The 22,594-nt window shown below is 54.0% G+C and overlaps 3 protein-coding genes across 4 annotated transcripts; 2 read left to right on the forward strand and 1 right to left on the reverse strand.

Moving 5' to 3' along the window:
• Nucleotides 1-3,045: 3,045 nt before the first annotated feature.
• FRS3 (fibroblast growth factor receptor substrate 3) lies at nt 3,046-13,184 on the reverse strand. 2 transcript variants are annotated; one of them, XM_033217133.1, is made up of 7 exons: nt 12,852-13,184; nt 10,796-10,925; nt 9,690-9,778; nt 8,173-8,359; nt 5,659-5,820; nt 4,685-4,833; nt 3,046-4,400 (listed from the first exon to the last, which is right to left on the reverse strand). In XM_033217133.1, the coding sequence occupies exons 3-7, from the start codon at nt 9,753-9,755 to the stop codon at nt 3,489-3,491; spliced, it is 1,476 nt and encodes a 491-aa protein (XP_033073024.1). In that variant the 5' UTR covers nt 9,756-9,778; nt 10,796-10,925; nt 12,852-13,184; the 3' UTR covers nt 3,046-3,488. The 2 variants fall into 2 exon arrangements, with proteins under 2 accessions (XP_033073024.1, XP_033073025.1); XM_033217134.1 differs by lacking the exon at nt 12,852-13,184 and adding an exon at nt 11,789-12,787.
• An 80-nt stretch (nt 13,185-13,264) lies between these two features.
• On the forward strand, nt 13,265-22,591 carry PRICKLE4 (prickle planar cell polarity protein 4). The gene is made up of 10 exons (XM_033217135.1): nt 13,265-14,551; nt 15,115-15,174; nt 16,166-16,309; nt 16,824-16,931; nt 17,655-17,792; nt 18,052-18,255; nt 18,833-19,037; nt 19,468-20,526; nt 21,940-22,044; nt 22,273-22,591. The coding sequence occupies exons 2-8, from the start codon at nt 15,115-15,117 to the stop codon at nt 19,836-19,838; spliced, it is 1,230 nt and encodes a 409-aa protein (XP_033073026.1). The 5' UTR covers nt 13,265-14,551; the 3' UTR covers nt 19,839-20,526; nt 21,940-22,044; nt 22,273-22,591.
• Nucleotides 20,322-22,594, forward strand: TOMM6 (translocase of outer mitochondrial membrane 6). Its single transcript, XM_033217136.1, has 3 exons — nt 20,322-20,526; nt 21,940-22,044; nt 22,273-22,594. The coding sequence occupies exons 1-2, from the start codon at nt 20,399-20,401 to the stop codon at nt 22,034-22,036; spliced, it is 225 nt and encodes a 74-aa protein (XP_033073027.1). The 5' UTR covers nt 20,322-20,398; the 3' UTR covers nt 22,037-22,044; nt 22,273-22,594.

Raw genomic sequence — 22,594 nt, forward strand, 5'->3', positions numbered from 1 at the left:
CCTGGCTTGGATTTCAGGATTCCTAAGTGGGAGCACTGGAATGTGATCCCCTGCTGGGACTCAACCCAGGGAGAAGCACCCAACACAGCCCACCTGAGGGAACGAGGCTCTTTCAGGCCAGGCAGGGAGCGGGGGTGGAGGAGACACACGACCGGCATCCAGCCCTAGCCCAAGCCGCCAATTAACTTCGTGGCCCAAGGCAAGTTACGTCACCTCTTGGCCTGTTTCCTCCTCTGTACAGTGATGATAACATCCCGCCAGTGAGTCCTGATAAAGATAAATAACAAGTCCCTGTGGAAAGCTGACTGTGTTTATACCCTTGTAAAGTGCTATTATTACCGGGGGGGGGGGACTTTGGGGAGGGCCCCTCCTGGTCTGACCTGAAATGTCACTCCCAGACAGGATGCTGGATCCTGTCCTTTCCTGAGGGCAGCCCAGGGGTGGGTAGAGCCTGTTTCTAAAGAAGAGAACCCAGCACTCGGCAAACACGCACTGATGTTGGTGATGATCTTTGGATGATGATGGTGATGGAAACTGATTCTATCTGTGCACCACACCCTGTCGGCAGGGCGGGCTCAAACACAGGGGCGGCAGTTACCCTCCTGTGCCTCGCTCCCACCCACCCCTTCCCGCCAGGAAAGCTGTCCACTCACACCCTGTCCTTCCCTCGAGAGGAAAATTCCTGTAGTAGACCCCATGGGCCAGAGGCAGTGACCAGGGGAGGGGACAGGAAAGGTTTGGGGGCCACACTGAGCTGCAAGTCGACTCCTCCAAGCCCCACAAACATGCTCATCGAAGCAATTATGACTTGCTCTAGGGAGACCCCAGGGGTCAGGCTAGGATCTGGGGACCCAGAGAATGAGAATAACTGCCCCTTCTTGATCTGTTCAGCAAAGAAACAGCCTGAGGGACTTAAGAGTTGTGACTTCTAAGGGAACAGCTGGGTTGTTAGCACAGCTTGCAGGAGTCTTGTCTACTTCCAACGTGGTGCCATGTTCATGGTTTCATTGGTTACTTCTCATACCAGCTCCATGTCTTCCAGGTGCAAAAACCGAGCCCATTTGGGTAACCAAATGCTTAAGGTAGCAGAGATAATGACCAAGTCAGGACCCTGGGTCTCTTAAGCCAGCCTCTGGCTACCCCATCATAGTATCTGTCCATTGATAACGTGGAACCTGCACTGACCCATGAGTCCCAAGCACGGCCAGGACCCCTAACTCTGGTCCTGGCATAGCCATACCTGCTCCCCCACATCCACCCTCCTGTTCGGAGACACCCACCACCCTGACTGTGGAGGTCACGAGTAGTAGCAGGGGCAAGTGTATGAGGACATCCAAACAGAATCGAGCTGCTTGGATAAGCTGCAGAGAGAAGACAGCATTTCCCTACTGCAGCGTGGAAAACTGCAATGAATCCAACCTGCAGCAGGTGACCCCTCTGGTCCAGAGATCAAAAGGATATAAGGGGGAAAAGGGTTTGGTGCCAGCTCTGGGGTTGTGGCAGCTGCCCTCTTGAGCTCTGCTGGGCCCCACTCGAAGGGCCTTTTCATATCCTGTTGTGGTCAGTTGTCACTGCCCATTTCACTGACAGAAAGTGACACCTGAGGTCGGGGGGGTCTGGAAGCTTGCCAGTCCAACCCCCACTCAGTGGAGGTGAGCTCCAGGAAATGAGGCCCAGGCAGCAGTTGTCCTGGACAGTAGGAGGGGGAGGGAACTGGATGGGGTGTCTTGCCTGGGCTTGTTTCCTTGGTGAGGAAGAGGACAGGTCTGCTTGCTCCACAGGACAAGGAGCTGGGGGCACAAACAGTGACAAGGCTTTTCCCCAAGTTGGACAAACACAGCTCTCATTCTTCACCTGGGCCCTGAGTGGCTTATCACAAAAGCAGGATTTCCTTTAGATGAACCCCACTGGGGTTTCAGATAGAAATGGGAGTTTTGGAGGAAAGGAAGCCAGCAAGAGAAGGAAGAGGAGAGAGGCAGCCTCAGGACAGAGAAAGGAGCTCCTGGAACGAATCAGCACTAGGGTGTGTGTGCAGCACATCCCCGTTGGACCCTGCGCTTCTAGGCAGGTGCTTCAATGTGGCGGCTCTGTTAGCGCCCAGCCTTGTGGCAGGGTAGAGGCATCCTAACAGTCCATTCCTGAAGGGACATTCTCTAGGAAAGACACTTAGCAAGCCAGATTATCTAGTTACACATTACACCATGTTTTTTCATTTTGCGATAATCCTAGGATTTTAGTAAAGTCCTGTTTAAAGGTCTAGTCTTGACTCAGCCATGCTGGGGGCAGCTAAGGAGGATCCAGGATCCACCTCTGGGCTAAGGTGGTAAAGGACAGCAGTGCCCTTTGGGGCCTGCCTACTTGCAAGGGCGTCAGTAAAGGCTCCCCGAGAAGGTGAAGGTACCTCTTCTGTAGCTGTGTCCACTCCACTGCACTCCCCACCTGTTGTCGGCCTCAGATGGCTGGGGCTCTACCTCATTAGGGCAGTCCTCACAGGACCTCCTTTTGGCTTCTAGGACTCCAGGCATCCCACCGCTTTCCTTCAACAGAGCATCCATCCCTGGCAACTTTAAGTTCATGGCCAGGGCTTCTTGGAGGAGAACAATAAATGACTGGCCGGGCGTGGTGGCTCATGCCTATAATCCTAACACTGTGGGAGGCCGAGGTGGGTGGATCACCTGAGGTCAGGAGTTTGAGACCAGGCTGGCCAACAATGGAGAAACCCCATCTCTACTAAAAATACAAAAATTAGCTGGGCGTGGTGGCAGGCACCTGTAATCCCAGCTACTTGGGAGGCTGAGGTGGGAGAACTGCTTGAACCCGGGAGGCGGAGGTTACAGTGAACTGAAATCATGCCATTGCACTCCAGCCTGGGCCACAAGAGCGAAACTCTGTCTCAAAAAAAAAAAAAAAAACATGGACTTGTCACAAAAACCATAACTGCCCCAAATTCCCCAGAGTGAAACTCTTACCTCAATTAGGCCTGCCCTGTGTCCAACCCAGTACCACACCAGAAAAGATTCCCTGAGAAGATGATATCCACTGGGCCAGAATTTAAAAATAATTATATTAATAATAAATATGTTAAATTACATTTAAAACAATAAATAGAAAAATAAACTGATAAATAAAATCAACAGGTACAAAATGTTTCAAAATTCCAACCAAAAAAAACACACACAGACAGTCAGCAGACAAGACAAATGGACAGAACGGGAGGGCGCTAAACGCAATCACAGGAACCCTTCACAGTTGATGTCTCGGCTCCCTCCTCGCCTGGTCACCCTTCTCTCCCCAGCCTGGAGACAGACCAGGAGACTCGGCGGCTGATATCTCTGGGGACTCCAGCCAGCACAGGGAAGCATCTAGTCCCACCTCCATGCCTTCTGCAAAGCAACCCTGAACCCTGGGGAGGGTGGGTTCAGAGGAAAGGAGTGTGAGGCAGAGGCTGGATCACGGTGGGGCAGAGGGTGGTGAGGACCGGGACGTCCCTACAGAGGCAGGTCGGTGCTGTTGTGCCGGGTTTTCCTGGCGGTGCCATCGTCTCGGGGCAGAGCTCTTTGCAGGTTGGACATGGCCACTGTCTTTTTGAGGTCAATCACGGCGTAGGAGTCTGAGCTTCGGGCAGGGTGGGTGGTGGGCATGGGGGCTTGGGGGCTCGAGGGGTTCTGGGGCCCCTTAGGGCGGTCTCCACCCCAGCCCTTTAGCTCCACCTGGATGTAGTTAAGTTGCCTTGGGGGCTCGGGCCCCGGCCGGCGGAAATCAAAGTTGAAGACCCTTGGGGAGCCGCGGCGGCGGGTCAGTGGCACAGGAAAGCTGCCGTGGCTGCGGATAGCGGCCCGGGTGCTGGTGGGCTTCTGCAGTGGGGTCTCGTCCTCCTCACCATCAGGGAAACCATTGGAAGAGGGGGTGAGCCCATCCCTTGAGTCACCATCATCCCCAGCCTCCCCTCCCAGCTGCTGGGCTTGGCTTTCCCACACAGGGGGCAGCGGGGGCAGGTTCTCATAGTGCAGCAGGGCGGCCCGGCGGTGGGCAAGGCCATTCCAGCCCGGCTCCTCTCGGCTCAGTCTCCAGCCGGCCCCTCGCCGCAACCCCCCGCTGACGTTCTCGTAGGTGCACTTGGGCTGGGCTGGGCACTCGGAAGGGGCCTCATTGTTATTATTGTGGTGTGGGGCGTCATGGAGGCTGGGACAGAGGCCCTGGCACTTCACCATGTGCCGCCGAGCAGGGGTCGGGCCCAACACAAACTTCACCTGGCCTGGCTGCAAGAACACCTGTGGGTCCCGTTGGTCAGGACCCCGGGCCTGCGAGAGGAAGGGTGCCTGACCCTCAGGCAGGGGCTGCAGGCAGTGGCGGCCCCTGTGGTCATCTTCACTGGCCGGTGTGTTGACATAGGTGTGGGACTGGGGACAGAGAGTCCAAGTGAGGCAGGAGTGTCCCAGGGCAGGGAGAAAAGAGAACAGAAAGGACAGGATGAGAGAAGAAAAGCACACAGAAAAAGAGCTGGAGTTTCTTCTTCCCTGTCCTCCAACTCTTCCAAGGAAGACACTCCCTTTTAGGGACAGGAAGGGACCCTAACAATGTTCTTCCCCTTCCCGTGATCCTTACTGGGAGGAGGTGGCCTTATTTCCTATCCCTCATCCCCACCCAGACCAACAGGGTAGGGGCTGGCCGGCTGCTTGCTCACCTGCTCATCAGGAGCAATGAGGGCATGGGTGGACTCTTCCCCAAGCGAGGGGTGCCGTAGGCTGCTCGTTGAGAGCCGCTGGGGAGCTGAGAATCGTGGGCCCTCTCCAGGGCAGCCATTGGAAAAGCTGGAGACAGTGTAGCCTAGAGCTGGACACAGGGGAGACAAGTCCAGGGGAGGGGAACTTAAGCCAACTGACAACCACTTGCAGCTGTGTGTGAGGCATTCTGGGACTCCTCCAATGGAGGAGAGATGTTCTCAGGGCCTCACAGTGGTTAAACCCCACTGAGCCACCAGCCCCCATTATCCTTCGTCTTTCCTCTGCTCTTCAAACCCTGACCTTTCCCTCAAGCTCAGCTTGAAGCACCTCACCACTGTCTCCATTATAGCCTCACCCAAAATGCGTGAAGCACATCTTGCTGTCACTGGACCATCCCTTTGCTTCATTCTAGGTCTGCCAGTAAGGTCCAGGAAAGCTCCTCAAAAAAAAGGGACTGTGCTTCTATTTCTCCTGCCCCCCATGGGCCAGTCCAGGGAGCGCAGAACAACAAGCAGAACACCAAGCAGGTGCCTGGTCTGAATTCAATGACTGAATAAGCAGAAATTGTAGGACCCTCTCCAGAATACGGTCATGGCCAGAGATGCCTGCACTAGCAAGGAAAGTATATGGGGATGACCCAATAGACACAGGAAGAAAGCAAAAAAACTCCAGACTGCCGTTTCTATGGAAACCCAAAGTCTTCCTGTCTGCTGCCCAACCATCGGTCAATACAAGGCCCAGGACTCAACAGCCTCAGCCTGAGTCACCTAGCCCAGCCCAGGATTTACCGATCCTCAAGAACGGTTCTGATCATGGACAAACTGTCCTGGAAGGCTGGCTCACCCAGCCTTCCCCTAACCTGCCAGCTTGACTCATCCCTCCAAGATTTGTGTTTCCTGGGCCTGTGCGTGTGTATACACTGGGGTCTCCTCACCATTGGGTGGCTGAGGGGCTCGAGGGAGGTCAAGCTCAGCGGGGTGGCTATTGCGGGTGATGATGACAGGTTCTTCCATCACATTGATGCTGTTGCACTGCATCAGATCCTGAAGGAGGTTGAAGATTTCCTCAGCCCGGGAACACTTAAATGCAAATATTCCTAGAGAAGGAGAGGAAGAAATGACCCTGGGCAGTAGGGAAGGACCAGAGGAGCTCAACAGATGCATAACGTGTGGGAAACGTCCCTGAACTCCAGTCCCAGTCCTGCGGGGCAGGAAAGCCTCTTCTCATCCCGAGCATCCTTTTTCTTTTCTTTGTTGAGACGGAGTTTCACTCGTTGCCCAGGCTGGAGCACAATGGTACGATCTCAGCTCACTGCAACCTCCACCTCCCAGGTTCAAGAGATTCTCCTGCCTCAGCCTCCCAAGTAGCTGGGATTACAGGTGTCCGACACTATGCCCAGCTAATTTTTTGTGTTTTTAGTTGAGATGGGGTTTCACCATGTTGGTCAGGCTGGTCTCACACTCCCGACCTCAGGTGATTCACCTGCTGCGGCCTCCCAAAGTGCTGGGATGACAGGCGTGAGCCGCCGCGCCTGGCCTGCACCTTGATTTTGATTCTCTTCTTGTGATACCTGAACTCACACATCCTTATGAAAATGATTTCACCTCAGAGGAGTACAGCTGGAGTGTTCAATGTGGTGTGGGTGTGGTGGGGCAGGGTACCTTGGGTACTAGGGTACCCTGTCGCCCAGGCTGGAGTGCCGTGGCGTGATCTCGGCTCACTGCAAGCTCCGCTTTCTGGGTTCACGCCATTCTCCTGCCTCAGCCTCCCGAGTAGCTGGGACTACAGGCGGCCGCCAACACAGCCAGCTAATTTTTTATATTTTTAGCAGAGACGGGATTTCACCGTGTTAGCCAGGATAGTCTCAATCTCCTGACCTCATGATCCACCCACCTAGGCCTCCCAAAGTACCGGGATTACAGGCATGAGCCACTGCGCCCGGCCAGGTGAGTGAACATTCTACCTCACATGCTGCCCCCATCTTCCTCTGCCTAACACCCCCTGCTTCCTAGGTAAAAAAGCTCCATCCAGAGCACCAGCCCTCAGATCGCTGATGACAAGAGGGTCTACTCTGTTCCCTGCTTATTCACTTATTAGCCCAGTGCGTGGCCAGAAAGCGAATGCCTACTGTATACAGGTCCCTGACCTCATACATTAAACTCTGGTGTGGAAAGAAAGAAATGATGGGCAGACTAGCTAAAGGCAAATATGGCAAGGCAATCACATGGCTCCTCAATGCAGCCAGCCTTACAGCCCTTCAAACTGCAATGCTGCAACTCAAGGTCCCAGGAACAGCAGGACTGGGCTGAGTGTCTGTGAATCAGGGGACTCAAAGATGCCCTTGGGGTCTTGGGCCAGCCTGGACTCCTACACTCCCCTCTGTAACAGGGGGACCTGGACCTAGGGAAGGGTACTTGGGGTGTGCCTGTGCATATACCCACAAGTAAGACACAATTAGGCTGTGGACTGGGATAACTGTGGTTTGCACAAATAGGATGGGGAGGAAATAGTGAAAAAAAAGAACTACTCTGGCAAAATACGACGAGAAATACAAAAGACTGGGAAAGCCTGGAGTTGCAGAGAACCCTGTGCTGGGGCCAGGGGTAGCCCCCCGGGAACCCAAGTGTAGATCAAACATCACTAGAAGCAAGAATATCTCTGCCCACTCTGCCTGCTCACCCAGCGCCCATGCCTCTGCCTCATGAACTCCAAGTGTAAGATGTACGGAAGGAGGCCGGGCGCGGTGGCTCAAGCCTGTAATCCTAGCACTTTGGGAGGCCGAGACGGGCGGATCACGAAGTCAGGAGATCGAGACCATCCTGACTAACACGGTGAAACCCCGTCTCTACTAAAAACTACAAAAAACTAGCCGGGCGAGGTGGCGGCGCCTGTAGTCCCAGCTACTCGGGAGGCTGAGGCAGGAGAATGGCGTGAACCCGGGAGGCGGAGCTTGCAGTGAGCTGAGATCCGGCCACAGCACTCCAGCCTGGGTGACAGCGCGAGACTCCGTCTCAAAAAAAAAAAAAAAAAAAAAAAAAAAAAAAGATGTACGGAAGGATGTCTCCTCCAGCAAACATGACCTCAGAGGCTCACTATTTTGTTGGCAGCCTCATCAGAGAAGCTCCTTCATTCCACCTCTGCATAGTCATAATCCCAAACTGCACTGAACACAATCCCATGCAGTATTCCTTTTGCACAGCTTAAGTCTGAATCCTAAGAGATAAACCCAGACTATGCCACTCCTTCAGAGAGCCGTGGCTGGCTCTAGCCTTGACCTCATGGAATAACCTACCACCCCTGACCTCTGACTGCAGGGAGAATACATCACACTCTACTGCCCACAGGTGATGGGGACAACATTAACCTCTTGGGGGCTAATCTGTACGTTAGGAACCCTAGAGTCCTGCATAAGCCCCTATCCCACGGTGGAGCAGGGCCTGGTACTCACCCTGCCCTGTCTGACATCGGCGGCCACTCTCAAAGGAGAAGAGGTTGGAGTCATAGCCATAGCGCCGCAGGCAGAGGTAGGGCCAGCGGACGGCCTCACGCCGATGCAGGTGCAGCACCAGCTCACTCTGCGTCAGCTCCATCACCCCAGAGCCCAGCTCCACCCCCTCGTCATCCACATTTGTCACCTGGAGGGGAGAGGACAGAAGGGTCAATGAGTGAGTCCAACAAGTGTTCGCATGGCTCCCTGAGCCACTGGGAGACAATCTGATGCAGGACAAGAGGTGGGGAACCAAAGGTCACATCTGACTATCACAGATTCTACTGAATGCTACATAACTATATGAAGCAGTTTCATGGACCCACGGCAGTTCACTGGGCAAATCCCACTTCTCTGGGGCTGAGTTTTGTCATATGGACAGTGAGGGAAGAAGTAGGTAGTTGACCTCCAAGGTCAGTCGGTTAGATAACAAACGTTAGATGACCCCAGACAGCCCATGGCTTAGTATCCAAGGGCCAGGTGTTAATGGGGAAGGAGTTCAATTGCAAATTCAAAATCTTGAGACTGGGACACCCTGACATAGAAAAGTCAAGCCCAAGGCAGAAACAATACATATCTCCTCTACCCTGTCCCCAGCTACGTGCCCTTGCTGAGGGCTCCCTCTTCTGGTGGGCTGGAGAAACATGTGCTTCAAGATGCCCCAGAATGAGGAGGAAGGAGGCTCCCTCTACAGAGAGGTGGGGCAGGGGAGCGCACAGGTGGACTTGGGTCTGCCCTCAGCTTCCCACAGCAAACAGCAAACACTAATGTTGTGCTTACTGTGTGCTAAGCACTATTTAATTTTATTTATTTATTATTATTATTTTTTGAGATGGCATCTCACTCTGTCGCCCAGGCTGAAGTGCACTGACTGGTGTGATCTCGGCCCACTGCAACCTCCAACTCCTGGGTTTAAGTGATTCTCCTGCCTCAGCCTCCGAAGTAGCTGGGATTACAGGTGTGTGCCACCATACCTGGCTAATTTTTGTAGTTTTAGTAGAGGTGGGGTTTCATCATGTTGGCCAGTCTGGTCTCTAACTCCTGATCCTCAGGTGATCCGCCCACCTTGGCCTCCAAATGTGCTGGGATTACAGGTGTGAGCCACTGTGCCTGGCCACTAAGCACTATTTTAAATACTTTACATATATTAACCCACAAATACATAATTTTGTTTTCTCTAAAAAAAAAAAAAAGTGGGGGATATATAAAGGTATAAAAACACACTGACAACAGTTCCAAAAGCATCATTATGGCATTTTTTCATTCTTGGTAATACCAAGAGCCATGAAAACAGCAGTGGTCTGGGCCTCTTTTTCTTAGGCTACTTGAGAGGGTGTGAGCTCGAGAAGTCTCCATAAGCCTACAACTCGGCCTGGCATTTGATTTGCTGTTAAGAGAAGCGGAGACAACTCCATTAAGTTGTGTCTGAGCCCAGGAGGCCATGTTGGGAACGCAGGAGAAGAGAGGGCTCTGGGTACCTTGAACTTGGTGGGGTGGTTGTCTGGAACGCTGTCTCTGTTCAGGCAGCTGCAGCAGCTCCCCATGGTGTCAGAGCAGCCAGCCTGCCCTAGGAAAAACATATGGGATATGCAGGTCACCAACTTCAGCTTCAAAAAACCCTGCTCTGGGGAACTCAGGAAGAAGCACCTCATTGTGATCACCTACTCTGTCCAAGAGACTGTGTGATACAGACCCTCCCTCAAAGACTTCACATTCTCAATCCAGGTCAGACACACATTTGATAAACCTTAATTCAAGTTACAATGTGTTACGGATGAATGCTGATGGGGGAGAGAGCTTCTCAGAGGTAACTGATCTGGACCTTGAGAAGTATGTAGGATTCTGACCCATGTAATGACAAGGGAAGGACATAGGCAGGAAGAAAAGCAGGGGCCCAGGAGAAGTGATCTACAGCAGATGGAGGTGGATGCCAACCCAAGGCCCTTATTTGGATTCAGCAAAGAAATTGTCACTTGGGGGGGTCTCAGATACTTTGGCCTGTACCTGTCTCTTTTTTCCTCCCTTTTTACCTCATCCATTCTACTTCATCCAAGTTCTCTCTTCTCCCTTACTACCATCCCAACATCCAGCGCAAATTTATCTTTTTGATACCCTCTTCAAGTGAGTTGTTACACTGTGATCAAAAAGATACATTCGGAAGACTGAACATTTAAAACAGTGCACAATTTTAATAACCTCAATTGGATATTTCTTCACACACAAAAAAATGCTAGGTTTGCTTCCCTTTGTCTGAAGGGGAGACCAGAGGCCTTACTATTTGGCTCTTCCCTCCAGGATTCTGGTACTTGGATTATATGTCACAACAGTCAGAGCTGTGCCTAGAATGAAGAGGACACCACCCAGGCTTGAATGACCTAAGGGAACAAGAAACGCATGGACCAATACCAAGCAGCAGTTTTAAGGGGTTGCAACTTGTCACAACCTACAATCCAATCTGTAGGATTAGCTGTTCTTCTAGAACTCCTGCTGAATGGTAAAGCTTTGAATAACCAGGTGACCTGTATCCTCTGTTCCTCCCAACTTGGGAAACGCCATAAAACTGACTCCTATACACAGCTCTTACCTCACCCAGGCCATTGGGAAGGGCATGGGGAAGGGTTCCCACTTTATTCCCCCCGTCCTTGCTGGGCTGTCATGGCAAACGGTCTGCAGAGAAGTCACCCGGATCCCTCTGGGATACACCTGGGGCTCACCTAGCACAGGAAACAGAGACACTGATTAATAAAACCTTCTATCTTCACTCCCAACTGTTAATGAAACTGACCTGGCAGTCCATCCCACCTGGATATCTGTTTCAGCCCTAATGGGACAAAAACACCAATGAAGAAAGAAAAATCAAGGGCAAAGAGAGCACAAATTCCAAGCCCCATGGGTCCTGAGAGGGACAGAATCCCAGAGCATCAATGAGTTTGAAGTCTAAGACAACCCAAGGCCTTTTTTTTTTTTTTTGAGACGGAGTCTCGCTCTGTCGCCCAGGCTGGAGTGCAGTGGCGCGATCTCAGCTCACTGCAAGCTCTGCCTCCTGGGTTCACGCCATTCTCCTGCCTCAGCCTCCGGAGTAGCTGGGACTACAGGCGTCCGCCACTACGCCCGGTAATTTTTTTTTTTTTTTTTTTTTTTTTTAGTAGAGACAGGGTTTCCTCATGTTAGCCAGGATGGTCTTGATCTCCTGACCTTGTGATCTGCCCGCCTCAGCCTCCCAAAGTGCTGGGATTACAGGTGTGAGCCACCACGCCTGGCCAAGGCCTTTTAAGTCACTTTAGGTCTCCCTCTGAGTGCTGTTACAACAAACACCAAAACCATCACCTTACCTTTGCAGAGAACTTTAACTCTACAAAGAGCTTTCTCAAAAGGACACTGTGATATAGTAGAGAGAGCACACTGGTTTAAGATTCAGGAAACCAATATTCCAGTCAGTTTTGTTGCTACTAAGTATCTGGGAGACTTAAGTCAACCCCCCAACTCCCACCTAAGGTCTTAGTTTTTGGGGAAACCATCTATAAACTGGGGAGCTTCTAGCTTAAATAACTTGTAGAGGTAAAAATGTAAGACAAACATCACTAAAATTGACATGTTCCTCTTCCAAGACAGGCTGCTTCAATTTCGCATTTGGAAGCTTGATAGATTTTCTGCTCCCCAAGCTCTGAAAGGCCTAATTTCAACATAAATGTTAACAGTAAGCCAAAATTTCAGGGCATCTGAGCCCAAGGTAAACAAGTCAACAAGCCAGGACCCTGCAGACCCCTGGACATTCCACATTCCTGCTCTGGAGAAACAATACTTCCCAGGGCCCCTTGCACCCTGCAACCTTGGACAACTTCCAGGTAAAAGGACCCCATCCCCTTGATCTGGCTTATTTTCTGGAAGGAAGAAGCAGGCTCAGGGAGGTGTGCAAGGACTAAAGACAAGTTGCTGGGAAAATACTGGGGCGTGAGCCACCGACGGGGTGGGGGGAGGGCGGGGGCACCAAGAACTCTAGGATGCAAGATGGGGGAGGGGTTGCACTTCCCTGTCACCATCTCTTCTCCTTAAGATATCAGGATGTATCATATAGCTCACTGAGGAAGGACTGCATTGAGTGGAAATGGGGAGAGGCCTCTGGTCTCGGATAGTTATGGATCAGGGGCAGGAGTTAGAGGGGGTGTGGGGGCTGAAAACGTATGAGGACGTTTGGGGAAACATGAGCAAGAATTTTGGATGTGGGCATTTTGGATAGTGCAAGGAGAATAGGGATATGAGGGATCCTAGGAATTTCCGGGCAGCGGAAGCATTTGGGAGCATCCAAGAGAAATGTTGGGTCCGTGCGCATAGCAGATTTGCTGAGCGAGTGAGGGGGTTCTGAGGGCTCCAGGAGATGCGATGTTGTGTCCAGGGCGGCGAGGGTAGAGGTGGGTTAGGGGAGCCAGAGTCTGCAGGACTGTCAAGGGGAATTTCTAGACGCTCATAAGGAATGAGGAGGTCTGGGTGCGCGCTCTGCCCGGATCCCCGCCCCCAGCCCCGATGCTCCGCCGCCCGCCCGCCCGCCCGGGGCTTCCTAGGGAGGGAGTGGAGACTGCGGCGCGGCGCGACGCGGCCTCGGTGAAGCCGCCTCGTCCCCGCCCCGCCGCGCCCCGACTCACATCGCCCCGCGGCCCGGGCGGCGCCGGGCCCCGCTCCCGGGTCCCGCTGCAGCAGCCGCCGCCCGCCCAGAGCTAAGGCCTCCCCGCCCCGCCCCGCGGCCGCGGGGTCGGAGGTCACCGGCAGCACCAACGAGACGCTGCGGGCGGGCGGACCCGAGCGGGGGCGACCGGCACGCAGCCTAGAAGGTCCCTTTGGAGGACTTTGCAGTCGGGAGCAGTGAGCATGCGCAGACGCCAGAGGGCGCTCCTGGCCAGGGGCTGAGAAAGCCCGACGCGGGGGGGGAGAAGGGCGGAGCCTGCGGCGGAGGCGGGGCGCAGAGGCGGGGCTGAGGACACCAAAGTTGGGGGTGCTGCAGCGAGCGAAAACGGGACGGAGGGTTGGGCGAGAAACGAAGGGAAGGGGAGAGAGTCTGAAGGGACCTGAAGGGAGACGGGCAAGACGATGTAACCTGGAAGAGGGCTGAGGGGAGGGGAAGGGGCCAGGGGGACCACTGGAGACAAGGGGGAGAGAACTGAAGGGAAACACGCGGAGGGCGGGGCTGGGACACCAGAGGGAGAGTTTGGGGAGACCTGGGAACTGCGGAGGGACAGGGCTGCGGGCCTGGCGAGGCGTTTCCATTCAGCGAGTGGTTGAGAACCCAACGTAAACGGGGCTCCCGGCGTCTACTGGATGCCTGCCGGGAGCAGTCCCAGTCTGAGCCCCTGCACCTGCATGGCAGAGGCCGTGGAGCCCGCACATTTCCACCCTGAGATCCCACAAATGTGGTTTTGTTTTGCTTTCCCCCCCGCCCCCAATCTGCAGCTCTAGGCCCCTGCCTGAGCCGCCCCTCTCCACCAGCAGGGGAGGGGCGGACGGGGACCCCTGGGGCGTGGGAGAGGAAGGGCCACGCTATTAGTGAGGGCGGGGGCGGACGGGGGCGGGCGCTGACGCCTTGGGGTGGGGTCTGGGTGAGGGGCCTGACGGCAGAGTCGGTCCAGAACTGCCCGGACAGCGATGCACAGCGATGGTGAGACCCCAGCCAAGTCCTGGTCCACTCCCCTAAAATCCCAGCAGCCAGACCCGGAAGCCCAGCGGACTCGGGAAACACCGCGTCCCAGCCCCGGAGGCGGGCCCGCCAAGTTCTAGAAAAGCTTTGGGGATCTACCGAGAGGGCACTCGGCGGGACCGGGCACTCCGCTTCCTTCTCCCTCCCATTGTCCCCAGAAATCTTCCCATCCCTCCACCTCCCCAAGCCCTAAGTCTTCTCAGGCTCTGCCCTTCAGGGCAGCGGGGGTTGGGGATGTCCAGCTCCTGAGCCCTCTTGCACCTTGACGGAGGCAAGACAAGGGATTCAGCTCTGTCCCTTATCTGAGGTAGGAGGGGGAAGGGAATTATGGAGGGAATCCAGCTGGCCTGTTAGTAAGGGTGTCCCAGTGCTAGGTGGAGGTGGAGTTTGGCTGCCTTTGGGGAGATGGAAGGGTGAGTAGTAGAGGCCTGATTTCTGAGCGTTGTTTCTGTGTTGGACAATTCCATGCAAACTGCAAACTAGAGCTAAAATGGAAGAGGGTGCAAGTCCCCTCCTGGGGCCCCAGATGCTTCCTCCTTTCTTGCTCCCTGGAGCAGGGGCAATGCTGTTAGTGGCTACTCCTGGTGTGAACAGCCCATCCTGGCCACCTTCCACAGGAAACCTGACCTGAGGGACAGAAGAGGAAGGAAGCAGGTGGGTGTGAAGCCAGGAAGGAGGGAAGGGTGGCACAGGACATTTGAAGTGGGAGTGGAGGGGCAGTGCTGAGGAGGGTTCAGTGCTGGAAAGCAATATTAACTGTTACGGTCTAAACCCTCACCTCAACCCCAATACAAATCCCTGGCCCAGTCTTACAGAGGCCAGAGATTTGATGATGACCCTCCTGTGCCCAGCTACTTTGAGAATCTATCCCAGGTCTCAGAAGCCAGGTCCCCCTAAGGCTTCCCTTAGCCTCTGGTATGATCTTGGGCAAGTTAATTAACTTGTTTCAACTGTCAAGTGGAATAAAAGAAATTACCTCATAAGATTATTGTGAGGATAGACTATATTATATAATATTCTAGAAGAGTCCTTGGCACAGAGTAAATATTATTAAAAAGTTTGCTCTGGTTATTTTTTTTTTTCCAGGGTTTGTATCTGCCCAGAGCTCTGATCCCATTCTACCTGGTTTCATCTTTGTCTTACCCACTATGAGCTCCTTGAGGGCAGGGCTCATCTCTTCTCTACATTAATAGTCACTTTTTTTTTTTTTTTTTGAGATGGAGTCTCACTCTGCCGCCCAGGCTGGAGTGCACTGCACTGCAACCTCTGCCTCCCAGGTAGGTTGGAGCGATTCCCCTGCCTCAGCCTCTCTAGTAACTGGGATTACCGGCACCCATCACCATGCCTGACTTATTTTTGTATTTTTAGTAGAGACGGGGTTTCCCCATGTTGGCCAGGATGGTCTCGATCTCCTGATCTCAGGTGATCCGCCCACCTCAGCCTCCCAAAGTGCTGGGATTACTGGCCTGAACCACTGTGCCCAGCCAATAGTCACTTCTTACCCCCGAGATATTGTGGCGATATCAGGAGTTGCCGAGAGGAAAACTGAAGAGATGAACTTAGATTATCCAATGCAATTGCAATATAAAAGTGCAAGGTGTTCCTGTCCTCGAGGAAGTTATAGATGAGGAGCCGAGAGAGATGAGGGAGCAAAGAGAAAAACATTAGGTGCTAAATCTTGGGGCACTGAATCTTGGGGCAGTGCTTGCTTCAGTTGCTCAGGGAAGGGAGAGCTGGTATGGTCACAGAGGCTGAGAAGGGTTTCCTGGTAAGGAGATCCTTTAACCAGAGGCCCAAGCCTATGTAGCTGGAAAAACTGGACCCATGTAGGAAGTTGTGAAGAAGCATGCTCACTGGGGCTGTGGGTGCATGGTGAGAAATGGTGGAAGTTAAGGCTGATGAGGTAAGGAGAGAGGGGCCAGCCTGCCCAAAGGCCCACCAGAAAGGCAAAGTGCCCTCTCCTTCTACCATGGGCCTCCGCTTACCTCCATCCCAATCTTGGGAGACCCCAGAAGTTTGAACTTCAGAAATTCTGGACCAAAAGACATGACCTCAAGACCTGGTTCTGCCACTTACTGGCTGTTTGACTTTAGGCATGTTACTCATGGTCTGACCCTCAGTTGGGCCATCTGTAAGATGGGGATAATACTACCTAAGTCATTTGGGTGTTGGGAGGACTGAGGGAAATAATACCTGTAAAGCACTTACCACTTCCTAGCACACTGTAACGGCCTAATACATGGAGGTGTTCTTACTGTTTTGGGGTAGGCTTTGCCACTAATGTCAGTGCAAAACTCTGGCTGGCCCCACCAAGAGGACAGCCCCAAGCCCCAGGATCCAGGTCCGCCAGCCAACTCAGACAGTGACTCAGGCCACCTGCCAGGGAAGGACCCTGAGGACACCTCTGCTCAGGTAGTAAAGTTGTGCCCTTCCTCTGAGACCAACATATCCTCTATCCTGTGGGGTGGCCACCTTTTTCCAGTAACCCGGAGGTAGTTTGACTTCGTGCCTAATCTCTTATTGCCTTTCTCTCTTTTCAGGAATTCCTGTCTCTGCAGCTGCTTAGAACATGGGGTTTTGACTTTAAACTCATTCACATGAATATCCATTACCTCTCCTAGGGAATCTGTGTTGTCAAAGCAGACTCTAGGGGCTTTGGCCCCAAGGCGTGAAGGGGGTTAAGAAGGGAAAGCATAAGGGAAGCTGTTTTGGGGTGTGGGGCCTCCCCAGCCTCCCTCAAGGAAGACCACAGATACAGGCATCAGTCAGCTATCCTTGCACTCAGTGAAGATCTGGAAGGAGGACCCTCCCAAATGGAGGGCATGCTTAGAAGCTGCTCTAGATGGGAGAAGAGGTGGCAATGACTAGGGGGAAAGGAGAAAGAAAAACCTATTTTCACCTCTCCCCTTCTTCCATGTCTCCCCAGGGTCCTTCAGTTCCGAGCTTGGGTTCCCTTTGCCTGGACACCAACCAAGCCCCGGACTGGACTGGGCTTCGGACCCTCCTGCAGCAACTCCCTCCGCAGGACATTGATGTGGGTCTCCTCTCCCCATCTTCCCTCTCTTGCCTCTCCCTGCCCCTCTCTTTTCTTACTGTGGGAAGAACCTCAGTCCAGAAGTTAAGGGATGTGGATTTAAGGCCCAGTTATGCCACTGGTTGGGGTGTCATTCTCCCCCTGCCTGAGTTTTCACGTTGGCAGTAACAATAGCGGGTGCAATAACATCTGCTCTGCCCACCACAACACTTAGTTCAAGAGCAAATGAGAAAATGGACATGAACGACTTTTGAAACAGATAATGGAATGTACAAATGTAGAGAATATGGTTGTTACATATTTATTGAGGGTCTACATGGCCCAGCCTAAAGGCTTACAATTCAATTGGGGAGGCAAGACAGGAGTGTATGAAATAATTTGAGGAAATGCAAGAATGGGAAGTGATACTGAGCTCTTAGCTCATTGGGAGCAAGGACCTAATGGTGACAGGGCTAAGTACTGTGGGTCTGTCAGACCTGATTGATGACCATTCCTAGGGGGGCAAGGGGAGACTCAGGTGGCCTGGGGGGCAGGGGGAGACTCAGGTGGCCTTTCCTGAGCTCCTTTCCTTCTTCTTCGATTTCCCCTTCTATGCCATTATCTCTGGCATCTCCCTGAGGTTCTACAACCTTTCTCTGACCCAGTAGCCAAGCCTTCCTCCAAGCAATGCTCAATCTTTCCTGCTGGAGCTCTCCCAGTAACTGTAGAGGACTGTTTCTGCAGGAGCACTACTGCCTGGCCCTTGGGGAGGAGGAGCGGGCCGAGCTGCGGCTCTTCTGTGCCAGGCGGAAGCAGGAGGCCCTGGGACAGGGGGTAGCCCGCCTGGTACTTCCCAAGCTTGAAGGACACACCTGTGAGAAGGTCTGTAGCACCCCTCCCCTCAAGTTCCCCTTCCTCTATTCTTTGCCCTCTCATTTCTGCAGAAGGGGCTAGCTTCTGGAACTCTGGTTGGGAAACAGGAAAAACAGAAACCAAGTTTGGGAGCTCTTGGTATAGGTTGCAGTGGATGTGGGCTTGCTAGGGTATGGTGAGAACAGGTTGGGATCAGATTGCAAGAGCAAGGAGGGAAGTTAGGACGGTAGTGCCTACTCGGACCACCTCAGCACCTCCCCTCTGACAGTGTAGGGAGCTGCTGAAGCCAGGAGAGTACGGAGTGTTTGCAGCCCGGGCAGGGGAACAGCGTTGCTGGCACCAGTCTTGCTTTGCCTGCCAGGCCTGTGGCCAGGCCCTGATAAACCTCATCTACTTCTACCATGATGGACAACTTTACTGCGGCCGCCATCATGCAGAGTTGCTGCGCCCGCGCTGCCCGGCTTGTGACCAGGTACAGCCTGGAGGGGAGGAACTGGGGGTCTACCCAGGGTCCAGAGTGGCAGGATACAAAGGAACACTCTCCTGGGCCACAGTTTCTCACAGTATCAGGGAGTGGGGAGAAGTAGGAACCAGCCTGGGCAAGTTCACTGTGTTCTGACTTGAGCTCTGGGCATCTGGGACCCGGTGCCCTTCTACTTCTGGCCTCCCCCACTGCAGAGGCCCTCAAATGTTCTTGGACTGACAGAATTTCTCTAGAGCAGGGACTCTTGGACACATGCTCATCTCAGTAGATGCCAAGTGCCCAGTGCTGTGCCTCATCATGCTAGAAATTCCCTTGATGTCAGCATAAAAGGAAGCCTGGAGCCCTGGTTTGGGAGTCCAGACCCCCAGGTCGCACTTTGGATTGTGCCACTTGCTAGCTGAGATCCTGGCTAAGCCAATCAGTCCTCCCTGCGTCCAAGAGTGACTGAGTGAATCAAATGGGAATGTATGCAGACGTGCTTTAGCGTTAACTGGGTAAAAGGCGTGGTTACTGGATGAATGAATGAGTGAATGAATGAATGAAACGTTCCCCTCTCCTCTCCCAGCTGATCTTCTCCCAGCGCTGCACCGAGGCGGAGGGACAGCGCTGGCATGAGAACCACTTCTGTTGCCAGGACTGCGCCGGGCCTCTGGGCGGGGGACGTTATGCCCTGCCTGGGGGAAGCCCCTGCTGCCCCAGCTGCTTCGAGAACCGCTACTCGGATGCAGGCTCGAGCTGGGGCGGGGCACTGGAAGGGCATGCATTCCTTGGTAAGGGAGAGGATGCAGAGCAAAGCGGGAGAGGGCTTGGGCTGGGCTGTGGGGGTTCTCCCGGGCTGGGACCCTCGCCCCGGTCCCATGCCGTCCCGTCCCTCCAGGAGCACCCCCACCGCAACCCCAGATCCGAGCCTCGGGGCCCGCAGCTCTCACCGCGCGTCCCTGGCCGGAGCGTTCCAAGGGCCTCCCGAACCCACCCCGCGCCGCGGTCGGGGTTGCGGCGCCGGACTCCCTCCCAGGCGCGGGACGCGGCCGCCCTCTGGTGGAAGCGGGGGACCCTGGCGAGGACTCGCGGCGGCGGCGGCGCGCACGGCCCAGGGGCTGGGCTGGGCGGGGCGAGAGGCTGGGCCTCACCCCCGCTACCTGCGGTGGAGGTCCAGCTCCGCATCTCTGAGACCAGCGTTTCCGACCCGGCCTGGAACAGGGGAGACCGGACCCGACCGAACTAGAGGAAGGGACCAAACCTCGGTGAACTCTGCGACCCTCTCCCGAACACTCCTTCTCGCTGCTGCCGGCGGTTCCAGCCTGCAAACTCAGACGTGGCTGCCTGGATCCAGTCCCCAGCAGGAGAACCGACCTGGGGACAAAGCGGAGGCACCCAAAGGGCAGGAGCAGTGCCGCTTGGAGACTCTTAGTGATCCCAAGGACACCCCTTTCTCCACCTGCTCCTCCTCCTCTGACTCGGAACCTGAAGGCTTTTTCTTAGGCGAGCGCCTTCCCCTGTCCTGGAAAATCCCCGGAAGCCTCCAAGCAGAGGACAGCAACGCCTCTAAGAAGCACTGCACCATGTGCTAGTGGCGCAGCTCAGAGAGGGGGTGTGAGTGGGAGGAAAGGGGTCTGTAAAGCCGGAGAACAAAGCTAGCCTCCCCTAGCAATCCTAGACTGAGACGCAGTCAGGCGCAGCCCGCGAGAGGCGGCGAGGTGACAAGTTTGGAGTGCGCCCCCTTCAGCACATCGCGTTAGGACTTTTGGTGGAGACTTTCTTGGCAAAACCCACTCCCCAAAGCTACGCTTCCCCTGCTGAGATAGCCCCTACCCCCACCTCCACAGGCTGGGACAGCCCCGTCCCCACCATCCTCCTCCCGAGCCAATTAGGTCACAGCACGCGTGACGGTTACCGGCTGGACAGCCGGAGGTGGGACCGGGAGCAGGGGACCGTAGAGCTGGGCCGCGCTCCTCCCCTCCTAGAGCTCGTGGACGCGCAGCAGGGGGCCGTCCCGCTTCCGGATGTCGGACTAAGCGAACAGCGCTCCACTGCCGGCTGCTAGTAGCCGGAAGTGCCAAACCGGAGGTGCGTCATTCACCCGCGACGCCGATACGGTTCCTCCACCGAGGCGCATGCGAAGGTGCCTACTATGGCTTCTAGCGGGGTCCCGTTGAGCGCTGCTGGCTCGGCTAATGAAACGCCCGAAATACCAGACAACGTGGGAGATTGGCTTCGGGGCGTCTACCGCTTTGCCACAGATAGGAATGACTTCCGGAGGTAACCGAGCCCGGGAACTTGGTCCTTCTCTGGCCCTTGCGTCGGTATTTCCCCTTTCTCGCGAGGCTGGCGCCTCAGGGTTTTTTGTTTTTGTTTTTTGTTTTTTTTGAGACGGAGTCTCGCTCTGTCGCCCAGGCTGGAGTGCAGTGGCGCGATCTCCGCTCACTGCAAGTTCCGCCGCCTCCTAGGTTAACGCCATTCTCCTGCCTCAGCCTTCTTAGAAGCTGGGACTACAGGCGCCCGCCACCACGCCCGGCTAATTTTTTTGTATTTTTAGTAGAGACGGGGTTTCACCGTGTTCGCCAGGATGGTCTCGATCTCCTGACCTCGTGATCCGCCCGCCTCGGCCTCCCAAAGTGCTGGGATTACAGGCGTGAGTCACCGCGCCCGGCCTTGTTTTTGTTTTTTAACATTGCCAGCATTGTGGCGTCTTCGTAGCTCTGGCTGTGCGTTACTGAGGTCCTTGGCCAGGAGGGAGAGTTCCCGTGTGGCAAAAGCGATCTTTCGTTCATGTGGCTGTATCTGTATGTCACCCTGATCAACGGAAGAGGTGCCAGCACGTAAACAGGCTTTTTTGGCCCTGGACTAGTGCTGTCGCTGGGCTTTGCAGATCTTACATTTCTTTCTTTCTTTCTGTTTTTTCTTTTTGAGACGGAGTCTCGCTCTGGCACCCAGGCTGGAGTGCAGAGGCGCGATCTCGGCTCACTGTCCCTTCCGCCTCCCGGGTTCAAGTGATTGTCCTGCCTCAGCCTCCCCAGTAGCTGGAATTACAGGGGCGCGCCACCACGCCCAGCTAATTTTTGTGTTTTTAGTAGAGATGGGGTTTCACCATCTTGGGCAGGCTGGTCTCAAACTCCTGACTTCTTGATCCACCCGCCTCGGCCTCCCGAAGTGCTAGGATTACAGGCGTGAGCCACCCCGTCTGGCCACATTTATTTCTTTTTGAGACAGTCTCGCTCTGTTGCCCAGGCTGGAGTGTAGTGGCACGACCTCAGCTCACTGCAATCTCCGCCTCCCGGATTCCAGCGATTCTCCTGCCTCAGCCTCCCCAGTAGCTGGGATTACAGGCGCGCGCCACCACACCCAGCTAATTTTTGTATTTTTAGTAGAGATGGGGTTTTATCATGTTGGCCAGGCTAGTCTTGAACTCCTGACCTCGCGATTAGCCTGCCTCGGCCTCCCAAAGTGCTGGGATTACAAGGGTGAGCCACCTCACCCAGCCTTATCTTACATTTATTAGGCACAAAAATGAACTCCAAATTCCCACGTGGGTTTTGAGCAACCTGCCATGTCACAACCATGTATTAATGCCTCGGGAAGGTGGTGGTGATGGAAGCTTTTCCCCCAGTACATTTCGTTAACTGTACAACAGATTCAGTGACCACAGGGTTAGTAAAACACATTTTTTTCCAGGAACTTGATACTAAATTTGGGACTCTTTGCTGCGGGAGTTTGGCTGGCCAGGAACTTGAGTGACATTGACCTCATGGCACCTCAGCCAGGGGTGTAGCCAAGTAGGTAAGCACTGAACCACCCCCCTACGTGTCTTAGGAGACCTAGAGACTGGGAGAAGCAATGTTTTCTGTCAACTATTAACGACATGTACAAAAGAATGTGATGTAAAACCCTTAACTATTCCTAGTTAAATGTGTTTTCAGATGTTACAAGGGATTTCAGTATCTCTTACCAGTTTCCCTCCCATACTTTTCCAGTTCTAATGCCACCTGTTGTCTTATCCGATTGCAGACAAATGGAATCCTGTGCTGAACCCGAATCTTCCAAAAAACAGCCTACAATCTGTGACCACCACAAGATGTGCCCTGATGGCAGCTGAAGTTTGAGAGGCACTTTTCTTCCCTCTCCCTGCCTAGTTTCCTTTTGTTCCTTGAGTCCACGCAGAATTCCATTCTCTGGTCAGCCGACAGGCTTAAACTAAAGTATGGCCTCTGTTCTATAAAGTTCTGTACATAGTTCCCAAGCTTCTGCAGGGGGTGATCTTTGCTCTTGTCCTGAGAAATAACAGTGTTGTTTTAACAAACATTTGAAATAAATACCGCACACAAAAGCA

Source organism: Trachypithecus francoisi, unplaced genomic scaffold (genome assembly GCF_009764315.1).
Source record: "Trachypithecus francoisi isolate TF-2019V2 unplaced genomic scaffold, Tfra_2.0 Lachesis_group10, whole genome shotgun sequence".
In the NCBI taxonomy this organism is placed as follows: domain Eukaryota; kingdom Metazoa; phylum Chordata; class Mammalia; order Primates; family Cercopithecidae; genus Trachypithecus; species Trachypithecus francoisi.